The following is a 22,227-nucleotide window of genomic DNA, read 5'->3' as shown; positions in this document are numbered from 1 at the left end:
TAATCCTAGCTCCTTGGTAGGGCGTTGTGCAATTACGAGTTGGATGTCGAACATCGGCCGGGTCCTCTTGCCGCCAAATTCTCAGACTCAAACATCAATCATTCGGGGCTGAGAAACACCGGCTGGAAACCCCATGCGGCTCTCTATACCTTCCTGTGGATTGACATATTTGAGGCAGCTAGGGGCGGGGGATGCATTGTCAAAGACTGGCCAACAAGTACTATGTTCTTCCCCACCCTATTGCACGGAGAGCGCTATAGGGATGAGGAAGGGGCTAGGTTGTGGCAAGAGGCGGTAGCACCATTTTGTGCATGTCAGATTAAACTCAAAGGTGTAGAATGGCCCAAGCTGATTGTGGGGATAGATGCTGAGGTAGCCGCGGCGGAGAATCTTCCACATCCGTCGCAATGCAACTTGAATACTGCCGACAAGCCAAGTACCAGATTCGAAGGCTTATGTATCTGCTCCGTTCAAGGTTTCGTCCTTACCCGGTTTCACAGCTTCTATGTGTAAGACGCTATGGTCTACCGGGCCACGGGCGTCAAATACACGTTCAGCTTGCCCTTTTCCCACAGGTTGTAAATCCGTTGTTCGCTAACCCAATCCAAGCTGTCCTCAGCAATATTCAGGTCAAAGTTCCACAGCACCCGAGTCAGAATAAGCCGCATCTCAATGTAAGCAAGATTCCTGCCTAGACAATTCCGCGCCCCGAGGTGGAAGGGTTGGAATGCCTCCTTGTGGTCGTCGGCGAAAGCGGGATCGCCGAGCCATCGCTCGGGGTGGAACACAAAAGGGTCCTTGAAGTGCTCATCGTTATGGTACATGGCCCATTGATGAATGGCCACGACCGTCTGCAGCAGACGTGTCAGTTGTCGAGCCCTATCTACTGCGTTTAGACTTTTCAAACTCACTTTTTCAGGAACGTAGCTCCCAGCAATATTCGCGCCACCTCTCGGCACAACACGTGGCAGTCCCGTTGGTACCGGCGGGTACATCCGCAGCGCCTCGTCCAGGCATGCCAGAAGATATGGCAGCGTGCTGACGCTGGTGAAGTCAATCTCGTCCTCGGATTTGAACGCTCCACGAATCTCGGCCGTGAGCTTCTTCATCGCTTCCTTATTTGTCAGGAGATAAAACGTGACTCCCGACAAGAGTGTGGCCGTTGTCTCGGATCCGCCGATGATAAGAATGGCGCTGTTCGCTTGGAGCTTCTCGAGCGTGAGCCCCTAGTTCGTGTCAGCATGGGTTTCGCCTGCGTCGTATCAAAGTGGCCATACTTACCCATTCGTCTGCCCGTTTTAACATTCCCTCAACCAGATCAGCACGTTCCTTTCCGGCCTTGGCAGCCTCCATACGCCTCCGCAGTTTGACCATTGTCATTTCCATGTGCTGCTCGCGCTCCTCCATGAATTTCTTGGGGATGACAGCCAGAAGCAGCTTCATCAGAATCGGATAGTGCGCGACGCTCTGAAAGATGGTGCCGGCGCGAGCAACTTCGAATATGGCCTTGACCCAGGGATGGTAGTCGGAGTTGTCGAGACAACCAAAGCTGCCCGCCGTCAGTCAGTACGAGAGATTACGGCGCCAAACTCCTAACTCGAACAGGGCCGGCCAAACCAAAACCTACCTCTCCCCAAACGCCAAATCCCCAATAACATCAAACGTGGTATAATTATACCAAGCCGCCAAATCCACCGCCTTCTTTCCCGCCTCGCCCTTCTCCCTCAACTTCCGTATCAACAAGTCAATGTACCCCTTGATCAACGGCTGCTGCTCCCTCATGCTGCGGTCGCTGAACCCGTGGGCCATGGTCCTCCTCAGCAGCGCATGCTCCTCGCGCCCGGCGTTGACGATGTCGGTGGGCATGTCGTCGACGGGCTTGTAGAAGGTGAGCGACTTCTCCATCTCGACGGCCTCGCCGGCGACGCTGCCGCCGCCGCGGTGGCCCATGATGTCCTTCCACGCCTGGGGGTCCGAGAAGGCCAGCTCGTTGGGCGCCACGCGCACGACGGGGCCGTAGCGCTTGTGCAGGTCCAGCATGTCGAAGGGCAGGGTGCCGCCCATGAGTCGTACCAAGTAGCCCCATCGCGTGGCGCGCATGAACAGCGGCCCCGGGAAGCGGCGCAGGGGGTGGAAGAAGAGGTTGTAGAGGACATAGCCGGCGATGTACAAAATGAGCTGCAGCGATTGTGTTACCAGAGGGTCTTCTTGCTAGTGATTGGGAAAAGTGTAAATTTTTCATTTTTTTTTTTTCCCTTTCCGTGGGGCAATCATACCGACGTAAAGCTGAGGCTGAAGATTTGCACTAGGCTGAGGCTTAAGAGCGCCATGTTGGCGGCATGTGATGCAGTCGCAAATAGCAGAAGCTAGAGGATGGGCGGGCACCTGACGGTTTTAAGTTTTTGATGCAGCGTCGTATTTTGTACCTAGCCTCGGACCATTTTGCACTGGTCGTTTGACCCTCCCGAAATCTTGATACGCATACACTTTGCGGTTACGAGTACGAGAAGGGATAGGCGTCATTGTGTTGTCAGTGGTTGAACCGTTGGATTCCATATTGCCCGACCTCGGTTAACCTATCGCAACACATCATTACCGATAGCGATAGCGATAGCGATGGGGGTCAATAGCGGCGTTAATAGGGTACCCCACAGCGCCCACTTGGATCTTGAGAACCAAAGGAGACTAGATCTGATTCCTCAGGACGGTTTAACACCACTCTACGTATAATCCGCCGCCAAACATTGTAATCTGACAGAAGAGTATGCGATGGCCGAGGTGCCCGGTCGGACTAGCCAAACCACTACTTTCCAGTTTCTGCCCGTAGCCGAGGGTTTGGCCATGCCGCCAAGACTGGCCGGATTCGTAGCACAGGACCGAGAGTTGATTAGTGGAGGATAGCGATCCGAGACCGCGGCTCCTTCGATCTTCTGCAGATCGTATTAGCATACTCCTAATTGCTGGTGGACCTGTAATCCGGAGTCTAGCTGGATCTGAGACCCTCGTGTGAGCAAGAACGGCAAGCTGTCGCTGCATATAATCAGCTCAGAAGAGGAGGCCGGGACCTTGCGAAGTAGAAAGTTGTGGAAGTGGCAGCTGGGTAATAAAAGAGAAGGAAGAATAGGGGTTTTATATAGTGTCGACTAAATGCATGAAGGGCCTCCCGCCGAAAACCACAACGGGCCCGCAACTATTAGATCTAGTAGAATCTTTAGAGTAAAGTGACGGTGTCTGATTAGTGCCGACGGTCGCCGTCACGATAATTAGAGACCGCAGCAAGCCATTGAAGACGAAGAAGAAGCATCGCTGAAAGAAGATAGACACGTTAGAAAATAGCGGGTGGGGTTACTATGATATGCATGGGTGGAAGTGAGAGCAGGTATGCTCCCGATGACCACACATGGCTCATAACCAATCGTCGGTGGCGAGCGATCATCTTGACCAACACGTATTATCGGGAACTTTAACTTGAGCTTTCTCTCTTGAGACGTCGCTAGAGCCGATGATTTTATAATGCGTCATGTTAGAGACCTTTCTGTATTCGCGCCACCTTCCGTCAGCTCATGGCATGCTTCGTAATGTATTCCGAGGGGACTGCAGAGAAAGGCGGAGACAAAAGGAGACTTTTTTTTTTTTTTTTTTTTTTTTTTTTCACATCATTGATTGCCGCCAAGAGCCAAGGGGTGCCGTGAATCGGGTTCGATTTTGAGTGTGGGGCGCCAGAGCCCGCAAGGCTGCTGGCTTCTCGGTCCGGGCAGCGGCGGATATCCAACAAGAGACAACAAGGGAGGCTTGTGCCTGGTTGATTGGGCTGCAATGACTCGCAGACGAGGTTGCCTGGACGGCTAAACTGAACGGCAGAATATACGATTAAATCAGCGCATCTTGAATGGACCTTCCACCAAAGCGACAGTACTTTGGTCTCTGGCATCTGATGCCTAGCATCGACCGTTGTTCTGCCAAGACGGCCTCCAGACAAGTCGCCCGAGATTCGACCGGGGCTTCTGACAAACCAGAAGCAGGTCGCGCCGATGGACAAGAAAGTCCGAACAAGACTAAGAAGGGAGGGGACAAAAAGGCCGTTAAGCCACTCGAGTTCCGTCTGGCACCGTCATGCATGCCACCACGCAGCTCGCATGATGCGCCATTTGCGTTCCCGTCCGATGCAACGGGTCGGAATGGGCGTTCTCGGGTTGGTGAAATCGTCAGCCCAGCAATGGCTTTAAGGTCAAAAAGCATTTGTTGGTAAACAGGTGGGGTGTTGCCGGGAATTTATCGCGCAGTTTCGATGCGATTCGCCAAGCTGCAACAAGGAAGAGAGCACCGTCCCGCACCTGGCATCCTAGTGAAATCGCGACCGGAATTACGTCGTTGGGTGCAAGTAGCTCCCATTTGTGTCGTCAACTTCTTCTTATACACCTCAGAAGGGCCCGGCATATCTCCATCTCTTGTCTTTCTTAGCCAACACGACTGAACAGAATATCCATTTTCATTGATCTTCCCAGAGAGCAGCTAGAGGACTCAATTGCAGGGCTGGGTCTTTGGTTCATTGACAGCTGCTACCCCGCCCTCAGCTGCCCGCTGCCCGCTGCCCCGCCTGACTTCCAAGCTTGCACTGCCAACTTGCCGGCCATAACGTCACCACCATAACGATTCATCTCCCGCACGACACACGGCGACTGGACAGCCAGCGATACGGATAGCCTGCAATCGTTAAACGCTCCGTGTTACACCTGCCGCAATCCTTGGGAGCCCGACGCCGACCGACCGAGTAATTCGCCCGGAGACACCGGAAACAGAGCCAGCACAGCACCGTACGCCGAGCGCTTTACCTTTACCGTCTCCAGCACCGCCAATTTACCACAGCAACAAAGTCACAATGCCTGGCGTTGTCGAAAACCAAGGCGCCTCCCCAGGCAGGCTACTCCTGATCTCCAATCGTCTGCCCATCACCATCAAGCGCTCTGAAGATGGCCAATATACCTTCTCCATGTCGTCCGGTGGTCTCGTTACCGGCCTGAGCGGGCTGTCTAAAACCACAAGCTTCCAATGGTATGGCTGGCCCGGCCTGGAGGTTCCCGAGGCTGAGGCAGGGCCGATGCGGCAGCAACTGAAGGAAAAGTACAATGCTATTCCCGTTTTTGTCGATGATGAATTGGCCGATCGCCACTACAACGGCTTTGCGAGTGAGTCGCGCTACCAATCCGTACCAATTCGTTGTTCATTCCCCTAACCATCGATCCGTCTCTGTCAGATTCGATTTTATGGCCACTGTTCCATTACCACCCCGGCGAGATCACTTTCGATGAGTCCGCCTGGACTGCTTACCGCGAGGTCAATCGGCTGTTCGCCAAGACCGTGCTTCAGGATGTACAAGACGGCGATCTGATCTGGGTCCATGATTACCACCTGATGCTACTGCCGGAGATGTTGCGCGAGGAGATCGGGGATTCCAAGAGGAATGTCAAGATTGGCTTCTTCCTGCACACGCCCTTCCCCAGCAGCGAGATCTACCGCATTCTGCCTGTTAGAGAACAGCTGTTGCTAGGTGTCCTGGACTGCGACCTGATCGGTTTCCATACATATGACTATGCGAGGCACTTCCTAAGCAGTTGCTCGAGAATACTGTAAGCACCCCCTTACTCCGCCGCGTGGGACCTCGAAAACTCACTGAGCCAGTTCAACTCCAACAACCCCGAATGGTGTCGAGTGGAATGGCAGGTTCGTTACTGTCGGCGCCTTCCCCATCGGCATTGATCCGGAAAAGTTCGTTGAGGGCCTGAAAAAGCCGAGCGTCCAGAACCGAATTGCGGCGCTGAAGCGCAAGTTCGAAGGCGTCAAGCTGATCGTTGGCGTCGACCGGCTTGACTACATCAAGGGCGTCCCGCAGAAGCTCCACGCGCTTGAGGTTTTCCTCACCGAGCACCCCGAGTGGATCGGCAAGATTGTCCTGGTACAGGTCGCGGTTCCTAGCCGGCAAGATGTCGAGGAATACCAAAACCTGCGCGCCGTGGTCAACGAGCTAGTTGGCCGCATCAACGGCAAATTCGGCACCATCGAGTTCATGCCAATCCACTTCCTCCACCAGTCAGTCAGCTTTGACGAGCTCACGGCTCTCTATGCCGTCAGCGATGTGTGTCTGGTCAGCTCGACGCGGGACGGCATGAACCTAGTTTCGTACGAATACATTGCCACGCAGCGCGAGCGTCACGGCGTGATGATCCTGTCCGAGTTCACCGGTGCAGCCCAGAGCCTCAACGGCAGCCTCATCGTCAACCCATGGAACACCGAGGAACTAGCCAACGCCATCCATGACGCTGTCACCATGTCGCCCGAGCAGCGCGAGGCAAACTTTCGCAAGCTGGAGCGCTATGTGTTCAAGTACACAAGCGCCTGGTGGGGACAGAGCTTCGTTACTGAACTGACGCGCATCAGTGCGGCTGAGGAGGGGAAACCTGAAAAGTCGGCCAAGCTGGCGCTGCGGGATGCGGCTGAGGGTGTCGCGGGCGCAGCGAACAGGGCTATTCAGGGAGCACAGGACGTTGTTGCTGGTGTTGCGGGTGATAATAAGGAACCGGAGTGATGGGCGGGGATGCTTCCGTTGAGGACGTGGTTCCCGGTACTTATCGTGGATTTCTGAAGTTATGAAGGCTGGAGAAAATGGATCATCACGGGGTCTCTCCCGCTGCGGCTCAATCGTGAATAGATCTCCGCTTTAGCGGAGTTAACATCTATTCGGAGGTGTTGCTGCTTATGTCAGTGTGCTGTATCTTTCATCATTCCTTCTCTCAACGATAGACATATATGCATGGTGTAAAGGCGTTGTTGTATTTTAGATGCGGTCCAAAGATATTACACTTTGGCACCGGCAAGTCCCCCGATTGCCTTCCGTGGCTGAGTCTCCGGTGTTAACGAGCAAGGTAGCAACGGGCGAAAAGCGAGGCCTCACATCTTCCTCCGGGTCGCATCCCTCGGGTTCACCCACAGCTACACTACATCGACGACCGGCATGAAGCGGTGCCCCCGGATCCTGACATCACGTCCCAGCCGGACTTGGCGCCAAGAATCCGAATGCGAGGAATCCGATCGGGTCCGTCGGATCGGCCCCACAAGGCCATTGCCGCGATCGTCTCGGAAGCCAATCATGGAACGCCGTGCCACGTCTAAGGGGACTTCGGCTTTGAACGTGGCTGTTCAATGCCCAGGGGGATCATTACAGGGTAGGTACTCTGCCTCGCCTAGGGGTAGGCCAACCATGGGGAAGATCATATTCCAAACCATGGTGTAGCAAGATGGCGTAAATAAATAAGGACTTCCCACCCGCCAACGACTCGATCGTAGCCAGACCGACACTCACTAGGTAACCACCCGGCATAATTTGACCACAGTCGAAATAGACGGACATCACCATGTATCTGGCCGTTCGATACGCGAAAACGCAGTACAGAGGATATCAAGAGAGAAAAGCAGCCCAGCAACAGCTCCCAACCAGTCCCGGGGGAGCTCACAGCCAGGGTGCGGCCAGGTTCGACGATACGACTGCTCTGACGAGTCCCTCCCTCTCGGCGCCGCGAATCCCGGACAACTCTTCCAAGGCAAAAGACGCAACACCAAAGGAAACCCAAGAAGAGCGAGCCGAAAAGAAGCGCCGTCGCAAATACCGCCTCAAAATCATCCTCGGTCTCTTCGCGCCTTACACCCTCCAAGCCCTCGACACAACCATTATCGCCTCAGCAGTCAAATTTATTGCCGATGATTTTGGTATGTCTCCCATCATCATCCCTCCCTCCATTAAGAAAAAAAAAGAAAAAAAAAAAGGAAAAAGGGAAGACTTGAAAAAAATAAAAAAATAAAAATTAAATTCTAGAGCCCAACCCCACTAACAACTCGGGATTCCCCCCCGCACAGACGAACGACACCAACTGAACTGGATCATCACGGCCTTCAACCTCACCTCGGCCGCCTTCCTGCCCGTCTTCGCCCAGCTCGCCGACGTCTTCGGCCGCCACGCGGCGCTGCAGACGGCCCTGGTCACCATCACGCTCGGGTCGGCGCTGTGCACCGCCGCGCCCGCCCCCACCGCCTTCGCCCTCCTCCTGCTCGGCCGCGCCCTGCAGGGCGTCGGCGCCGCCGGCATCAACATCTGCGTCCGCACCGTCCTCGCCGACCGCGTCTCCCTCGCCGACTACGCCAAGAACTGGTCCGTCTTCGCTCTGCTCTCGGCCGTCAGCTTCAGCATCGGCCCCGTCGTCGGCGGATACCTCACCCAGGTCAGCTGGCGGTGGTGCTTTGCTGTTAACCTGCCTGTTGGTGTGATCGCGATCGGGCTGGTGGCGTGGTTGTTGAGGGGGGAGCTGGTGCCCGCGCAGGAGGTGGATGAGGGGTTATATGGGCCGGGGAGAGGGGTGACGAGGACGGGGAGGTTCTGGGCGAGGCTGGGGACGGTGGACTATGGCGGGCAAGTCCTGTTCCTTTTCGGGCTGGGGTTGCTGGTGCTGGCTTTTACCTGGGGAGGGGCGGTGTTTCCCTGGGACTCGATTGCTGTGCTGGTGTCGTTGGTGGTCGGGGGTGTGCTGACGGTTGCGTGGCTGGTGTATGAATGGGCGATGGCGCCTGGGCGGGCAATGGCAAGGGTGTTTCCGAGACAAAAGGCCATGATGCCCTGGCGGTTGCTGATGCAGAGGGACATTGGGTTGCTGTTCCTCATCAACTTCGCCATCGGGGTGGCGATGTTTTCGGTGATGTACTTTATGGACTTGTACTTCACTCTGGTGCAGGGCCACAGCGCGAGCAGGGCTGGACTGGCGCTGCTGTTCTTTCTTCCTGGACTGGGCGGTAAGTTTCGGAGATTTGTCTCGCTGGCTCAGAGCTGTGCTGATTTAGTTACAGGTGGCGTATACATGGCCATGTTCTTCATCAACGTCTGGCCGCGGCAGACTCTCCCGGCTTTGCTCATCGGAAGCGTTAGCTCGGCGGTCGGCATTACGGTGTTACCGTGGGCCTGCCAATCCGACAACACACCCCTCATTTACGGTATGATGGCGCTCGCTGGCTATGGTGTGGGCATGAACACCAACCCGGGCTCGCTTCATGGCCTGGCCTATTTCCCCGGCATGACAGCACCCATCAGCTGTCTGGTCTCGTTCGCCGTCCCCTTTGGTGGAACAATCGCATTGACGATTATGTCTACCGTGTTCAACAACAAGAGTGGGCCGAACCACGAGGATCCGAGGACTGGAATCGTCTGGGCGTTTATAGCGATGATTCCGATCCTGTGGGCGGGCGTGTTGGTCACGACACTCCTAGGGAATGTTTGGATCCGAAAGGATGGCAGTCATGAAGTTGTTCATGGCGCGTGGATTTGGAGTCTCGTCAGGGGCAAAGGCCTTGAGAGAGTGACGATGGCAAGGGTGGAGGATGGGAGGTCTAACGATGATAACAGTGATGTTCCCCTCGGGGCTGTTGCCCCGACTTTGCTGGTGGCCGAGGCAGATATTGACCGAGCGAGGTACCCAAGAGGCGTCTACGGTAGGATGACTTTGAGTGTATAGCACTAGAGTATATAAAAGAGAAGAAGTTACAAAGATCATCTCTACGCTACTACGGACAGAAACCTAATATACGCCAGCCTGCTATTGAGCCACCCTCTCTCTACACCATACTGTCGTTCAATCCTCTTCCGTATCGCAATGGCAGGTACTTCTATCCTTGACTGTCCATTTGACTTCCTCGAACACCGCTCTAGGAACTCGGCCGAGTCCCTAAAGTGGCACTAGGTAACAGCTAAGTCGCAGGGTGCCTATAATGGTACTTCTGCTCCCAGTGGGCCAACAAAGGCAGCCAAGCTACGTACACTATAGGTATAAGTAACCAGTACTAGGCAACGTAATTAGAGAAACACTAGCAAGTTCGTTAGTAGCGACGGTTAGAACCCCAGTAATAGCTAGGACACATGTAATAATTAAGAACCGACATCCTACTGTAATACCAAACTCGTGATCATTATACAACTATCAACCAGCGGTATATACTTATCAGAGTAAAGGAGACCCCCCGGGGGGGGGGGGGGGGGGGGGGGGGGGGGGGTTGCCAAAGATGGCTCGCGGCCGGACTGATAAGACAGATGGACAAGACCAAGCGATACCTAAAAAACTAGGTCCCTGTAGCCCAGATGAGCTCAAGATAATATATGTGGATAGAGCTCCCTCGGATCGAAGGAGACTACTTTACAAGCAAGAAAAGCTCTTGAATTACGCTAGCACCAAGTGTTAAAAGGCGTCGAACGCATAGGTAAGGACGCCAGCCTGATGATCCCGTGCCAGAGCGCTGCTTCATCGCCGGGCTCACTGCTTCCTCACCGCCAGGCTCCGTGTTCCCTCAACGCAACGGCTCCGTATCAGGTTCTACAACCTCGTCCATTTGCAGCAGACGCCTATAGATCTTCTGTTCTCATACAGACCTAGCTAAGTAGCTAAGACACTCATATCCAGTAGAGCCATAAATACTGGCAACTTGATCCTTGCACCTGCTTCCCATTCGAGATCCCGCGTATCTCTCTATTCCTGTCCGCTACTTCGGCTTAGACATCATCTTTTTCGCCATCTCCCGAGTTACTCTTCTTGACAAGTGCTAATACCCTAGTCCAGTTCGCCTTTGTCGTTAAAGATCCTTCGCGTTCCGTCTGACGATTCTCCTATTCTACGGTTAGCGAAGCGTCCGCCTACAATTGCGCGCCGGTCAAATTTGGAGAACGAAGGACGTACGTCTAGAGTATATTTGAAGATGGACCACACAATGATTGTGAGTCCAAGAGTGACGACGGCAAAGGGAAGGTAGGTCCACCAAGGCGGGTTGGATTTTAGGACGTCGATGTTCATGCCGAAGAGGCTCTGTCATCCGTTGCCGGCCGTGCGTTAGCATTTGGTCAGGCGGTTCGGAGTGCGTGGTATACGGGGTTTATGACGGATAAACTCTAGGACTGGTAATTGGACTTGTACGTGATGATACGTACGGCGACAAATGTGAGGGGAAGGTAGATGAACTAGTGAACAGTTTAATTTAGCGGATGTATTGAATGTCACGATCACGGGAGCCAAATAGTTCGCACCGTTATCCAACTAAGCCGCTTCATGCTCAGACTTGTCGATGTCGATTTCTGCGCCTCTCTGATCGATGTGAGGTTGAACTCCTGGTTTATAGCACTTCGTTAGCTCGACTGCTGTTTGCCTGGCCTCCTAACCCGATGACAAGATCTATGGGTATTCCTGTCGGAGGGCTAGAGTACGGCGGAACCACCCAAGTTCGCAGCGCGGAAACCCACTAGCTCGATAAGCTCCCTAGATGTTGTCTTTATCATGTCCAACTCTTTATTGAGAAATTTTGTGACGCTCTCAAGCGCCTCGTTGAACCTCGTCATTTCGTCCTCGTCGTGAAACCTCTCGTGCAGAGCCGTTCGAGAGTTTTTGGACAGGGGATCAGCTTTGTATCCGGCCTGAAGTTCATGGAAGTTGCGCAGTTGCTCTTGTACAGCGGCCTCCAGCCTGACCCAAACCAAGGCGTCTTGCAGAAGGGTGTCGATGACTCGTGGGTCAGACCCCTTTGTGAGTAGGATTCGAGAACGCTATGTATATGCCCGGTAGTTAACGGCTTGCTCAGCTGCGTTCCGACTTACACGTATTCCTTGGGCTGACCGGCATCCCACCATATCTCAAGGGGCAGTTTCCCGTACCATTGTTTTCTGTCGTTGACTAGCCGTTTGAAAAGTCTTGGTCCATTCATCCCGCACTGCCAGCACAAGCGGGACGAAGAGAAACACAGCAGCTCGGGGGATACGTCCGGGCGTATAGTCGGAGGTGGTGATGAAATTTATGGATTCCAACGCGTTCGTGTCTCTCTCCAATTTCAAAGCCTGCTCATCGTCTTTGGGAATGGCCGACACCAGGTCATCGTTCTTTGGCATGATTTCCTCTTTCGAAAGCTTTATCATCATCCACTGGATTCCGTGGACACGTTCAGAGAGCCGAAGAGAATGCGAACGCCGCTCATCGTTATTTTCGTTTTCGGCTCGTAGTACAGGGCATCGCGTGGCGAATCCACAGATTAGACAGCCTTTAAACGGTGTTGAGCGTCAAGACGAGTCAGCATCTCTTGTCATATCAAACCATGTCTTAGGGAAATTCGGACAGTTTGGTCGTAGAGTTCAGATGTCAAGGTTAAGGTACGTGGGGCAAAAACTTTGAAGTGGACACGAAGCGTAAACGTTAAGGGTCTGATGGTAGGCGGCTGGCGGTATGTTTATATGTCGTCACTCGAATCAAAAAGTTTGAACTTACCCATTTGTGGAAGGCCTTGCTCGACTGCCATACGGCTGGGCATGTCCATGTGATCGAACATGTAACCTGATCCCTTATTACGGCGCCACCAAGCGCATCGGAGCCCCTCCGCGTAGGGATCGAAAAAGTCCGCTTCTCCTAGTAAACTATGGCATCTCTTAGCAATTCGTGACTTGATCGTAAGTACGATGTGAGAAATGAGAAAGCCGAGTCCGTACAAGAGAAATCGCTCCATGTCATCGCGGAAGTTAATAGTTCGGGGCACCCAGGGTTTCTTGGTACCCAGGAACTGATGTTGATAAAGCTCTCTCATAAGCCATTCACCATTCCCATCGCAGGAAAGCCGCGATTGAGTGAACTCAAAGGCCTGTGCAGTGAACTTCATATGGTTGTACTCAACTCGGTACTTGTCCTTTTGGGTAAGGTCTGTAAGAAGGTTCTTCCATTTATGACCCGTGATATTGTGGTTAGGACTGGCTATGAAGACTTCTCTAGCAAACTCGGGGGAAGTGAAGCGAAGACAGATCTCCAATGCAGTGGTGCCGCTGAAGTCAAGGATGTCGCCCCTCGCGCCCTGGTCTACCAGATATTTGGCAATGGAGGGGTCACCATCCGGCCAGCGTAGGCTCTCCGGAGGCATCTCGAACTCGAAAAGATTAGAATCGCTGAGGGCGTCATTGGCCGCCCTAAATGCCGCTTCGAAAGACAAGGCGGCTAGATGCAGTGGCGTGCGGCCAAAGGCGTCCTGGGAGCTGACCGAAGCTTTAACGCGACTCTTGAGAAGAAGCTCCAGGATGGCTCGGTTCCGGAAGCAAACGGCAATGTGGAGAATCGTGAATTTTGCTGGAAGCAGCGCTATGGCGGCGTCGTCGCGTACAAGACCGCGGTCAATCACCATCGCCAGTATGTCAACTAACCCCTTGGCCACAATCGCGGCGATGGGCTGCGGAGAGCCGCCTCCCTTGGCGTATATGTCTGCGCCGCGATCAAGAAGTAGGGAGAAGAGCTCTTCTGTACTGCCATCACGCATTGCAGCCGCTTGAAGAGGCCTGCCGAGCCTGCCCGCCACAGCGTTGATGTCGATGAGAGAAGCCGACTGCTGTGACAAGACGAGTCGCACAATATCCAAGTTTCCAGACTCCACGGCGTCGTATATACACTGGGGATACAGAGTGGCACCGTTGGCAATCAGTAGTCGGATGATTTCCGTTTCGTTGCCCCGTATAGCCTTTGACAGGGCGGTGGTATCCCTCCATCGCATTTCGCCAGGCGCCCGAATTGCTTCCTCGCGTCTTTCGGCAACCGAGCTGGACTCCCATCCGGAGCTTCCGTAACCAAAGTCGGTCTCAATCGCGTTTGGGAAATGACCACCTGTCGGCATGTTGACGTCTGCGCCAGCTTGGATGAGCTTTCGAACCATTTCGACATTGCCCTTGTGTACAGCCTGATGGAGGGCCGGCTCATATCCTCCCTTGAGGTTAATGTCTGCACCATGTGCTATCAGAATATCGACGACTTCCGCCTGGTCGTGTATCACAGCATGCTCTAAAGGGCTTGCCGGGAAACTGAAGGTACCGCCGTCGAAATATATTTCGGTCCACGACGTGAACCTCTCGTTGAGGTTGACGCCCTGGTCGATAGAGGAAGTCACGGCATGTATATCTCCCCTTTCGATGGCTTCTTTGAAGCTTATTGAAGCGTCCATCTTGCGGCGGTTGATGCGGAGTACGATTCGTACGTCATGTGGAATCGTTTATCTAGGGCGGCGTCGTAAGGTGGGATGGTCAACCACGCGCCCGCAATGACGGAGGTACCAAAGGGCAAGGGGAGGGGAGTGGGAGGGCTTGACGGCAGGTTCAGCAGGGGCTGGGTTGGAGCAGGGAGCTTGAGGGGCACACCAAGCCCGATACATCCATTTCAGCTGAGGGGGGTTGCCCGGGCCGGCCAATCACGATAGAGAGCCCGCTGCCAAGCAATGAATGGATTGGCTCAGTGGTTACGTGTCAAGCTTGGGGAGGATGCATCGTGAGAACGAACCCACGTGAAATAGACCTCCACGCATCTTCCAGAGGAGTCTACGCCATCAGCTTTCGGTATATGGTGATTGGGTTCAATTCATTGAGCTGTGGAGAGAGCGGCGCTGCTGACCTGATCGGGTTCTGTACTCTTGCACTTCCTCAGCTGGTAGTGTAAGCTTGTATAATGCTCGTTAGGGCTCACGTGATGGGTTACCTTAGTAGGCGCTGCAGAGAAGCGGTGAGCTCCCCGGACGCGTTCTTGAGCGCGACACATTGCTAACGCGGGAAACGGAGCAACGGACATTAGGCCATCTCTCTTGAACCCATTGTCAAAAAAGGTTGCCCTGGCTGGTCTTGGCGGCTGACGGCCCGGCTTCAGGTCGTACCGGTCTTCGATGTACGTTGCCGACTCGAGCATTGCCACCTGGGTCAACGTCGTGTCCATAAATTACTTCACCGACCCGTTCGCAACGAGGTTGTCGACGACCGACATCGTCGCCGGGAGTAGCATGGCAACCGTGTGGTTGGAGCAGTGGGCGGGGGAGTACGTTAGGGAAGGGTTATCATCCAAGACGTCGTCAGTGCTGTCGGATCCTTTTGTAAGAATGGGGCTCTTTAGTTGCTCGTTAGTGGTCAGGAATGTTGCCGCGACGACGGATATGAACTGGACGTCTTGGTTAGTGATCAAAGGCTGGGTGCGGCTGTTGTATACTGCGAAACGAAAGGTTCAGCATATCAAACTCGTGGTGTCGGGCCTCAAGTGGCATCTTTTTGGTGCATCAAGCCCAGTATCAAAATCTGCTTAGTTTCACGAGCGACCCGCGATCTTTTGTGGCTTTTGATCTTTGGCAGAGACTTAAAGACAGCCCAGACCCGACCCCTCAGAGAGGGTTGGAATGAAAGCCGCTAAGATTATCAAACAACCTTGGCATCAAGGGCGTTGCATACCAGTAAACGGCAGAGGTGCGGGCAGCGTAGTGTCTCGGAATGGTTAATGAATAACAACCTGACCAGGGCAGGCCAATAATACGAGCTGGGTTGGGGGAGTCATGCCCTTCTGCTGCGCAATGTCGAGTTGGGTATGCCGGACGAGATGGGGATCATTAAGAACATGATCAAGATGGTCTGGCGCGTTGCTTATCGACTTCTGAACTGGTATAGCGTAGGATAGATCTGGGCCTGTCTCGTTTGCCACATCGAACAGCGTCAGACCTGAAGGCGCGTTGGGAATTGAACTTAGGCCCCTCTGAAAGCATCCGTCTCCGCTTACCGCTTGCAACTACACCTACCTGTCCGTGGGCGCTCGGGTGCGGTTGCGGTATATTAGCGTTAGGAAGCTGTGATATGTCCCGACGGTTGGTGTGACTGGCCACTGTACTTGGGGTTCTTGCTCCTGAAAGTGCTGGCCCCATGGAAGCTGATAGCGGTCAGTGGCAATAATTGCCACCGTTCGACTCTACGGCTTATCAAAGGGATAATGCTTGCAGTTGACTGCCCTTGGAAATCTTTCCTCGCCCTACATGGATGTATAAGTGCCTATCACGGGTCTTGATTTGCGTCCCTTGGTCAATATTCCTTAACGGCCATCAGTCTCCCCGAGATGGACGGACTGTAGTGCGACCCCGGGGGCAATAACCAGCCACACCTGCTGGTTGTGGGATCCGCGTTTGGGAGAAGCATGCAGATCAACGCCGATCGGAGGATGCAGACGCATTCAGAGTAGCAGAACGACTGTCCGATGCAGAGGAGATGAGAAATTCCTGTTACGCAATTGTCATCAAGGGTTCCACTACAGCAGAGGGGAAGCCCAGTCATTAGTCTCGAGGATTGCGGCTGAGGCTTTTGGAGACCTCGCAAGGCGCCATTCCTCGGCCCCGTCAGGTGGAAGATCTACATGAAGAGCCCGCAAACCGAGTCGTGTACATAAATAAATACAGCGCCTTCGAGGCCCGCAAAATGATTTCACGGTATGGCTGTGTGGTTGGCTCTGGATCGTTTTTGGCTCTGTGATAACTATGACAACTTGAAACGTCCTGATCGGCAACATTAGGCACGGGCAAGCTTTAAACTTGAAAAGAGCGGTGTCTTGCCGCGTCGCACGTCGCACAGAAGTGAGTTGTCCGAACCTCAAGTCCGATTACTCCACAAATATGCGCATCTTACATGGTCGTTGTAATAGTGATGTTGTAATTAGTGTCGAGTTTGAACCAACACTCGGGGCCCCGAAGCGCCGAGTCCGAATGTGTTGACTTAGGTCTATTATGAAGTATTCCTATGTAAATTATATGGAATCTTTCCTCCTAGAAGAAAGGCAATTCTACCAAAGAGATGCTCGAGAAGACCATGTCTAGTAGGAAGGCCTGCTGTCTACTTTCTATGGCGATGTCAAGTTCTCCCAGATTCCAGGATGTACGACACTACACGTTGTCCCGCCTTCTACTTGCAACTCTGACTCCGTAGAACGAGCTTACCATGTCTTCGTACAACGTAGCCATTGTTTATTCGACGCAGATCGTCCAACGTAAGCTCGTACCTGTCCAGTGACCTACGACGATGACAGCGACAGAAGTCCGTGAAAGAAAACCGATACTCCAGGACTCGATATTAGGATAAATAGGGCGTTGACGAACGGCCATAAGACCAACATCTAGCCATAGTAACTCTCCTTTGCCATCCGGTACAAACAACACTTCCAATTTCTGTATCTCACGACAGCCGTCAACATGCAATTCACTGGCCTCATTACCATCACTTTGGCTGCCTTGGCCACTGCCAGTCCTCTCCTGGATCAGGTATGTACATGGCTCCCTCGGCCACTTCATTGTTCGCAAAGCAGAACCTCTCCGTAACGATTGCAGGAAGCTAAGTAATCATGTTTATCAGCTCGAACCTCGGCAATGCGCTGGCCACCTTAGCAACTGTGTCGGCAGAGACCAGCCCGGCACGCATTGCTGCGGTGGCTATTATTGTTGTGGCATCATCGGCGGCAATAGCGTTTGCCAGACTGTCAATGATTGCGGGGATAACTAGGGGCCTGTGGATTACGATCCGTCAGAGGGTGGCTATTGGGTGCATCAACCGTCCAACTAATGTCTGTCTTTACCGTTCTTTTTGTGGCGGAGGGTGAAGGACACATGTGCTCGCGGAGCCTAGATAGATGATGAGAGTTTGGGTGGTCGAGGCAGCAGAACCTATCATTTCTGGTCCTCAATCGCTCCCCCTCCTATAAACGATCGTGGATCTTACCGATGCAACGGGATACCGTATGTGCTGGGACCCCACCCAAATATAACCGTCCAACGGTACAGGCCTGGGAAGGAAACAAAGTCAGTCATTTAGTATTGAGGGCCGGTAGTCCTAGTGTCCCCTGATATTGGCATGTGGCCAAACAAGCCACCTAGCCGGGATACGGGGGATGCTATAATTACCCTGACTGTATCGCCCAGCGCTGGCAATAGCACCTATACTAGGAACATAACTACGCCCACCTAGACACCACAATGGCCTAAGTAGGTCATGCTGGTGCCTAGCTGGGCGTCATAATGTCACTAACATTTCGGAATTGTCCAGCACTGGGCTATACGGTCTAGGTAATGACAGGTACTCCCCATTCTCCTGCTAGGTAAAATCCAGAACGGAGCTTGTGATTGGTTTCCAAAGCAATAAACTCAATCCGGGAGTACGTGGCTGCGGACAGGGTTTCCTAGGGCACCAGTACTTGATATTGCCCTGACAACGCTCAGTATAATGGGCGGTTTTGGGCAGTTTCCGGTTTCCGGCCATGTTATATGCCAGGGGTTGTTGCATAAACCAGATTCTTTCACCATTGACACACTAGTCGCTAGATGATAACCCCTTTATGTTGTGCAAGCCTAGCTCATACCTATAACACGTATCCCGGAAGAATGCGGCACCGTAAGATATACGGGACAAGCAGTCGATTAATAGGCAGACCCAGAAACGAGAATAACCTAGTCTGTCAGCCAACGACCGGAAGTCGCAGCGGGGAATAAAGATGGAATATAGCAATACTTATAGCTTTCGGGAAAAGGAAAGCCCTGCCACATGCGTTCAATTACCAAGTGGAAACCCGCTCTAGGCCAACAGGTCGACTTAGACTAGCCAAGCGATCTTTGCGTTTCCATCCCAGCATTAACATGGGAGTCGTACTCGCCGCCGGGGTTGCCAAGTTCGAGAAAGACGTACTTCCCTTGACGTCCAGCAACTGGGCAACCGTGGAAGTCGGATCTCGGAGTCCCTCTAACAGCTTTTCCAAGTCTTTTGCGAGCGGGTGGCTCCGAGTGATCCGCATATCTGCCCGCTGCAGTCCTAACTCGCATGTCCGAATCGCCTTCTCGCGGCAGCCTTGAAGCACATACAATCGAGCCAACTTCCAAAGCCCGTAAACGCAATCCGGATGCGCGATTCCACGAGACTTCTCTACAATCCTTATGGTCTCCTCGCTTAACTTTTGCGCCTCGTCCAGCCGATTTGTCCTAGCGTAGACCTGGGCGAGTTGTCCGCGGCCCATGAGAACGCCCAAATGGTCGCCCCCAAGGCTTCTAGTCGCAGCTGCTATGCCCCAGTTGAGCATCTCTTCGGCCTCGGCGAGTAAGCCGAGTTGCGTATCGACTTTGGCGAGATAACAAAGAGCCCACAGAGTCCACGGATGCTCTCTGCCGAGTTGCCTCTGCCGTTGGCCGTATACTTCAGCCATCGCAGCTTTCGCCTCATTCAGGCGACCGAGATCCAGGAGAGCCATGGCGAGGTTTCCCTTCGTAGTGAGTGTATCGAGGTGCGTCTCCCCAAGGGCTTCTACCCGAGCCGATAATACGAATCGATGGGTCTCAAGGCTTTCTTGGAATCGGTACCAGGCGCCTAAAGTGACTCCCAGGTTATCTAGCGCTTCGAGTGTTTCTGGATGATTCTCTCCCAATGTTTTCTTCATCCGATCTGTCGTGACTTGTTGCAAGTCAAGTGCCTCTCGATATTGGCCGTGCAGCCAGTAAGAACGTCCCAGTCTGTCCATGGCCTGAAGGGTGCGTGCATCGTGGAGACCGTAGATGCGTGACCGTGTTTCCACAACGGAGCGTTGGAGATCGATGGCTTCTTCCATGCGCCCCAAACCCCAGCACACTCCTGCGAGACCGAGCGTCGCGCTCATTGTCTTGTCGTCCGCCATCCCGCGCAGCTTGACCAACATTTCTCTAACAATCCGGAGATGTGTCATCGCCTTTTCGAAATGGCCTCGCTCAGCGAATACCCAACCGCATTTCGCGTGCATCTCAATTTGGCCCCGAATAATCAGGAGAAACGTCGGCTGCAGAAATCCAGAAACTCGCAGTTGGACCCGACCCATATCACTCGTGGCCTGCGGTAGTGGGTTCCCAGTCGCCGATAAACAGGTCTCGAGGTGTGGGATGATATCTCTATGATATTCACCATCGGTCTCTGTATCGCCCTTCGGCGGGAGCGAGATGGACTCCATGATGATATTGAAGGCGATCGATGCCCATATGTGCTTTTGCGGAGGTGTGAGACTGTCTCGTGCCCACGAATGGATCAGCGGGTGTATCGAGATGGCCTTTCCGTCATAGCGGATGAAAGAGTGAGATTGCAGGTTTGCAAGCGCGACTTTGATGCGATGTTCTGCAGCTTTTCTGTCTTTCAGTTTTAGGAAACCCGGCAAGGCAGCTGGAGGCTCAAAGCGCCGGAGCAAGCCGTCGGCAACACTCGAGTACCATGAATTTGGGCGTGGTGTGTTGACAGCTCTATCCCGCCTCGTGAGTGCCCTGGAGAATAATTCAAGGGGGACGAACTCAAAATGATAAAATGCGATGATCCGTAATAAGTCGGATGCGTCCTGGCTCTGGATCCCCACAGTTCTGGATAAATGCCCCAGGGAAATGTCAAAGGTGGAGTAGACGACCCTCATCACATCCCTTATCTCTTGGTTTTGCAGTTGCTGTTTCGCTGACGAAAGAATGTCCAGGTAGCCGCCCAGCTCGCAGACACCTCTATACACACAGGTTCCGGCCTGGATCAGCGCTAGGGCGAGGTAGCCGAGGGCTTTGGCGATTCGACTCCCCGTTGTCGTAGTCTGGACGTCCCAGGGACGTGGGATGTCGGCCTTTGTAAGCAGTAGCTGGAGAGCCTCCGGTTTCCTCAGCCCCTTGAGCTCAAGGAACCCCATTGTACCCTCCTGGCGAAAGTCACGGACTCTTGTCGTGACGAGAATATGGGCGGTGCCTCCCGGAGGGAATAACCGCCGAAGATTCAACGATGGATCGTCTGCATTGTCAATGATGAGGAGCCATGGCTCTCTTTGCTGTGAGAGAAAATACCGACCGGCACTTTCGGTTGGCTGCAGTCCTGCGAGAAGCCCAATGCCGCAGTATGATTCATTGACCGTCTCTGGCGATGCTGCGCGGATGGTAAATACGGCGGTGTACCTGTCCTCAGTCAGCAACTATTAAAGGCATGATTCTAGCAAAGCGACTTTACTTGTGTTTATTATCGTTGGCGAACTTAGAGCACAGTTCAGTTTTGCCAGATCCACCCATCCCGAATATGACAAATGACTTCAGGGTGGACACGGCGGTTGGGCGACCATTAGGGAAGAATGCATTCCGCATTTCGCTGAGCAGATCTTGGCGGCCTATGAAGGTGTGAGAAGTCTCTTCAGGGATGTAGAAGTGAAGTATCTCATGGGAGCGAATGCCGAGGCTTCGAAATGGCTGCTCTAAGTGGACGTCAAAGCCGATCCCTCCGATCTCCTCCGCCTCCCCTATTCTGAGCTGTTTAAGCGCGTCCTCCGCCTGCCGCCACCGACGCGAGATGATCTTAGGTGCCTTTTCGCAATATGTAGCCAGCGCTGCGATAACTGTGCGATAATCAGACGATGTCCTAGAGCCAAATTTGCACATGGCTGAATGTGTTGCGTGGATTCCAGCCGCTTCAGTGTTGTCGAGTTTTGGGGCGGCTGACTTGTGATCGACGAGGAAGGCCGACCGGCCGTTAAAACGAGTAGCGAGTTCCTCCCAAAAGAAGAACAAGTGGAACTGCTTCAGGAGCGGCGCAAAATCGTTGTCGACCAAGAGAGGCATTTGGGGGTCTCCCCCATCTGTAGGCCTGATGCCGGCGCTTGGTGGGGCTGAAGGATGCCGTGGCGGCTTTGCCGCGGCCTCGTACTCCAACCAAATCGATTTGTCCGCATGTCCATGAGGCGTCCCGAAGAAGAGGATTGCAAAGGTAGAAATGTAATGGTCCCATAGATGGGCAACTTTCGGGGCCGTCCGTGTCGAGGCGTACACCAGGCTCTTTTTGACGAGCACCCCACCCATACCGTGACAGACGAAGATCATGGGACGCCTCAGGGCGTCAGCAAACTGTCGATCCGCCCTGAGTTCCTGGACCAGTGATTCTGCCATTCTTTGGATGGTCTCGGACGCGTCGCTTGCAAACATCGCCGATGCCGACGAATCGTAGCCGTACGCGAGCACCCTGCCGACGCGGACGTCTTGAGGGAGAAAGTCGCTGAGCCAGTTGACGCCGGATTTTGGGTCGGTCCATGCCTCGAATGAGTCCTCGTGAACATCGTGTACGGAAACGATGCTATGGTAATGGCTACGGTTAGAATATCTTATCGAGCCTGGACACGCCGGTCGAGGGACGCTAAACCGGGAGGGCATACTCAACCAGCTCTTCTTCGCAACCTGCGCCGCGGCTGGCCTCGTAAAGGCAATGAAAACCGAGCGGCATGCTTGGGGCGCGAGTGCAGCGGAAAGCGTGTTGGGCGATTCATGGATGCGTCTGAGGCATGTCCGACGGAAATGATCCCTTCGACTTCTTCGTCACGATGGAGCGAGCTTCGCAAC

General features: G+C 53.7%; 5 protein-coding genes across 5 annotated transcripts; 2 read left to right on the top strand and 3 right to left on the bottom strand.

Moving 5' to 3' along the window:
* Positions 1-524: 524 nt before the first annotated feature.
* MFIFM68171_08119 (Trichothecene C-15 hydroxylase) lies at positions 525-2,330 on the bottom strand (the record flags this gene model as incomplete). The annotated part of the gene is made up of 5 exons (XM_071063539.1): positions 525-851; positions 912-1,226; positions 1,282-1,549; positions 1,628-2,178; positions 2,277-2,330. The coding sequence occupies 5 exons, from the start codon at positions 2,328-2,330 to the stop codon at positions 525-527; spliced, it is 1,515 nt and encodes a 504-aa protein (XP_070919640.1).
* Positions 2,331-4,879: 2,549 nt separating this feature from the next.
* TPS1 (Trehalose-6-P synthase/phosphatase complex synthase subunit) lies at positions 4,880-6,583 on the top strand (the record flags this gene model as incomplete). The annotated part of the gene is made up of 3 exons (XM_071063538.1): positions 4,880-5,186; positions 5,255-5,627; positions 5,680-6,583. The coding sequence occupies 3 exons, from the start codon at positions 4,880-4,882 to the stop codon at positions 6,581-6,583; spliced, it is 1,584 nt and encodes a 527-aa protein (XP_070919639.1).
* An 826-nt stretch (positions 6,584-7,409) lies between these two features.
* MFIFM68171_08117 (Tetracycline efflux protein) lies at positions 7,410-9,551 on the top strand (the record flags this gene model as incomplete). Its single annotated transcript, XM_071063537.1, has 3 exons — positions 7,410-7,761; positions 7,909-8,835; positions 8,890-9,551. The coding sequence occupies 3 exons, from the start codon at positions 7,410-7,412 to the stop codon at positions 9,549-9,551; spliced, it is 1,941 nt and encodes a 646-aa protein (XP_070919638.1).
* Positions 9,552-10,579: 1,028 nt separating this feature from the next.
* Positions 10,580-14,037, bottom strand: MFIFM68171_08116 (uncharacterized protein; the record flags this gene model as incomplete). Its single annotated transcript, XM_071063536.1, has 8 exons — positions 10,580-10,693; positions 10,764-10,889; positions 11,012-11,041; positions 11,108-11,188; positions 11,321-11,620; positions 11,729-11,992; positions 12,333-12,367; positions 12,657-14,037. The coding sequence occupies 8 exons, from the start codon at positions 14,035-14,037 to the stop codon at positions 10,580-10,582; spliced, it is 2,331 nt and encodes a 776-aa protein (XP_070919637.1).
* A 4,388-nt stretch (positions 14,038-18,425) lies between these two features.
* On the bottom strand, positions 18,426-22,111 carry MFIFM68171_08115 (Nephrocystin; the record flags this gene model as incomplete). Its single annotated transcript, XM_071063535.1, has 3 exons — positions 18,426-20,802; positions 20,855-21,964; positions 22,044-22,111. 3 exons carry the CDS (start codon positions 22,109-22,111, stop codon positions 18,426-18,428), a joined length of 3,555 nt encoding a protein of 1,184 aa, XP_070919636.1.
* Positions 22,112-22,227: the final 116 nt, after the last annotated feature.

The sequence above is a fragment of the Madurella fahalii genome, assembly GCF_045866475.1.
Source record: "Madurella fahalii IFM 68171 DNA, scaffold_4, whole genome shotgun sequence".
NCBI classification, from domain to species: domain Eukaryota; kingdom Fungi; phylum Ascomycota; class Sordariomycetes; order Sordariales; genus Madurella; species Madurella fahalii.
This window is presented reverse-complemented; position numbering and strand designations above follow the sequence as displayed.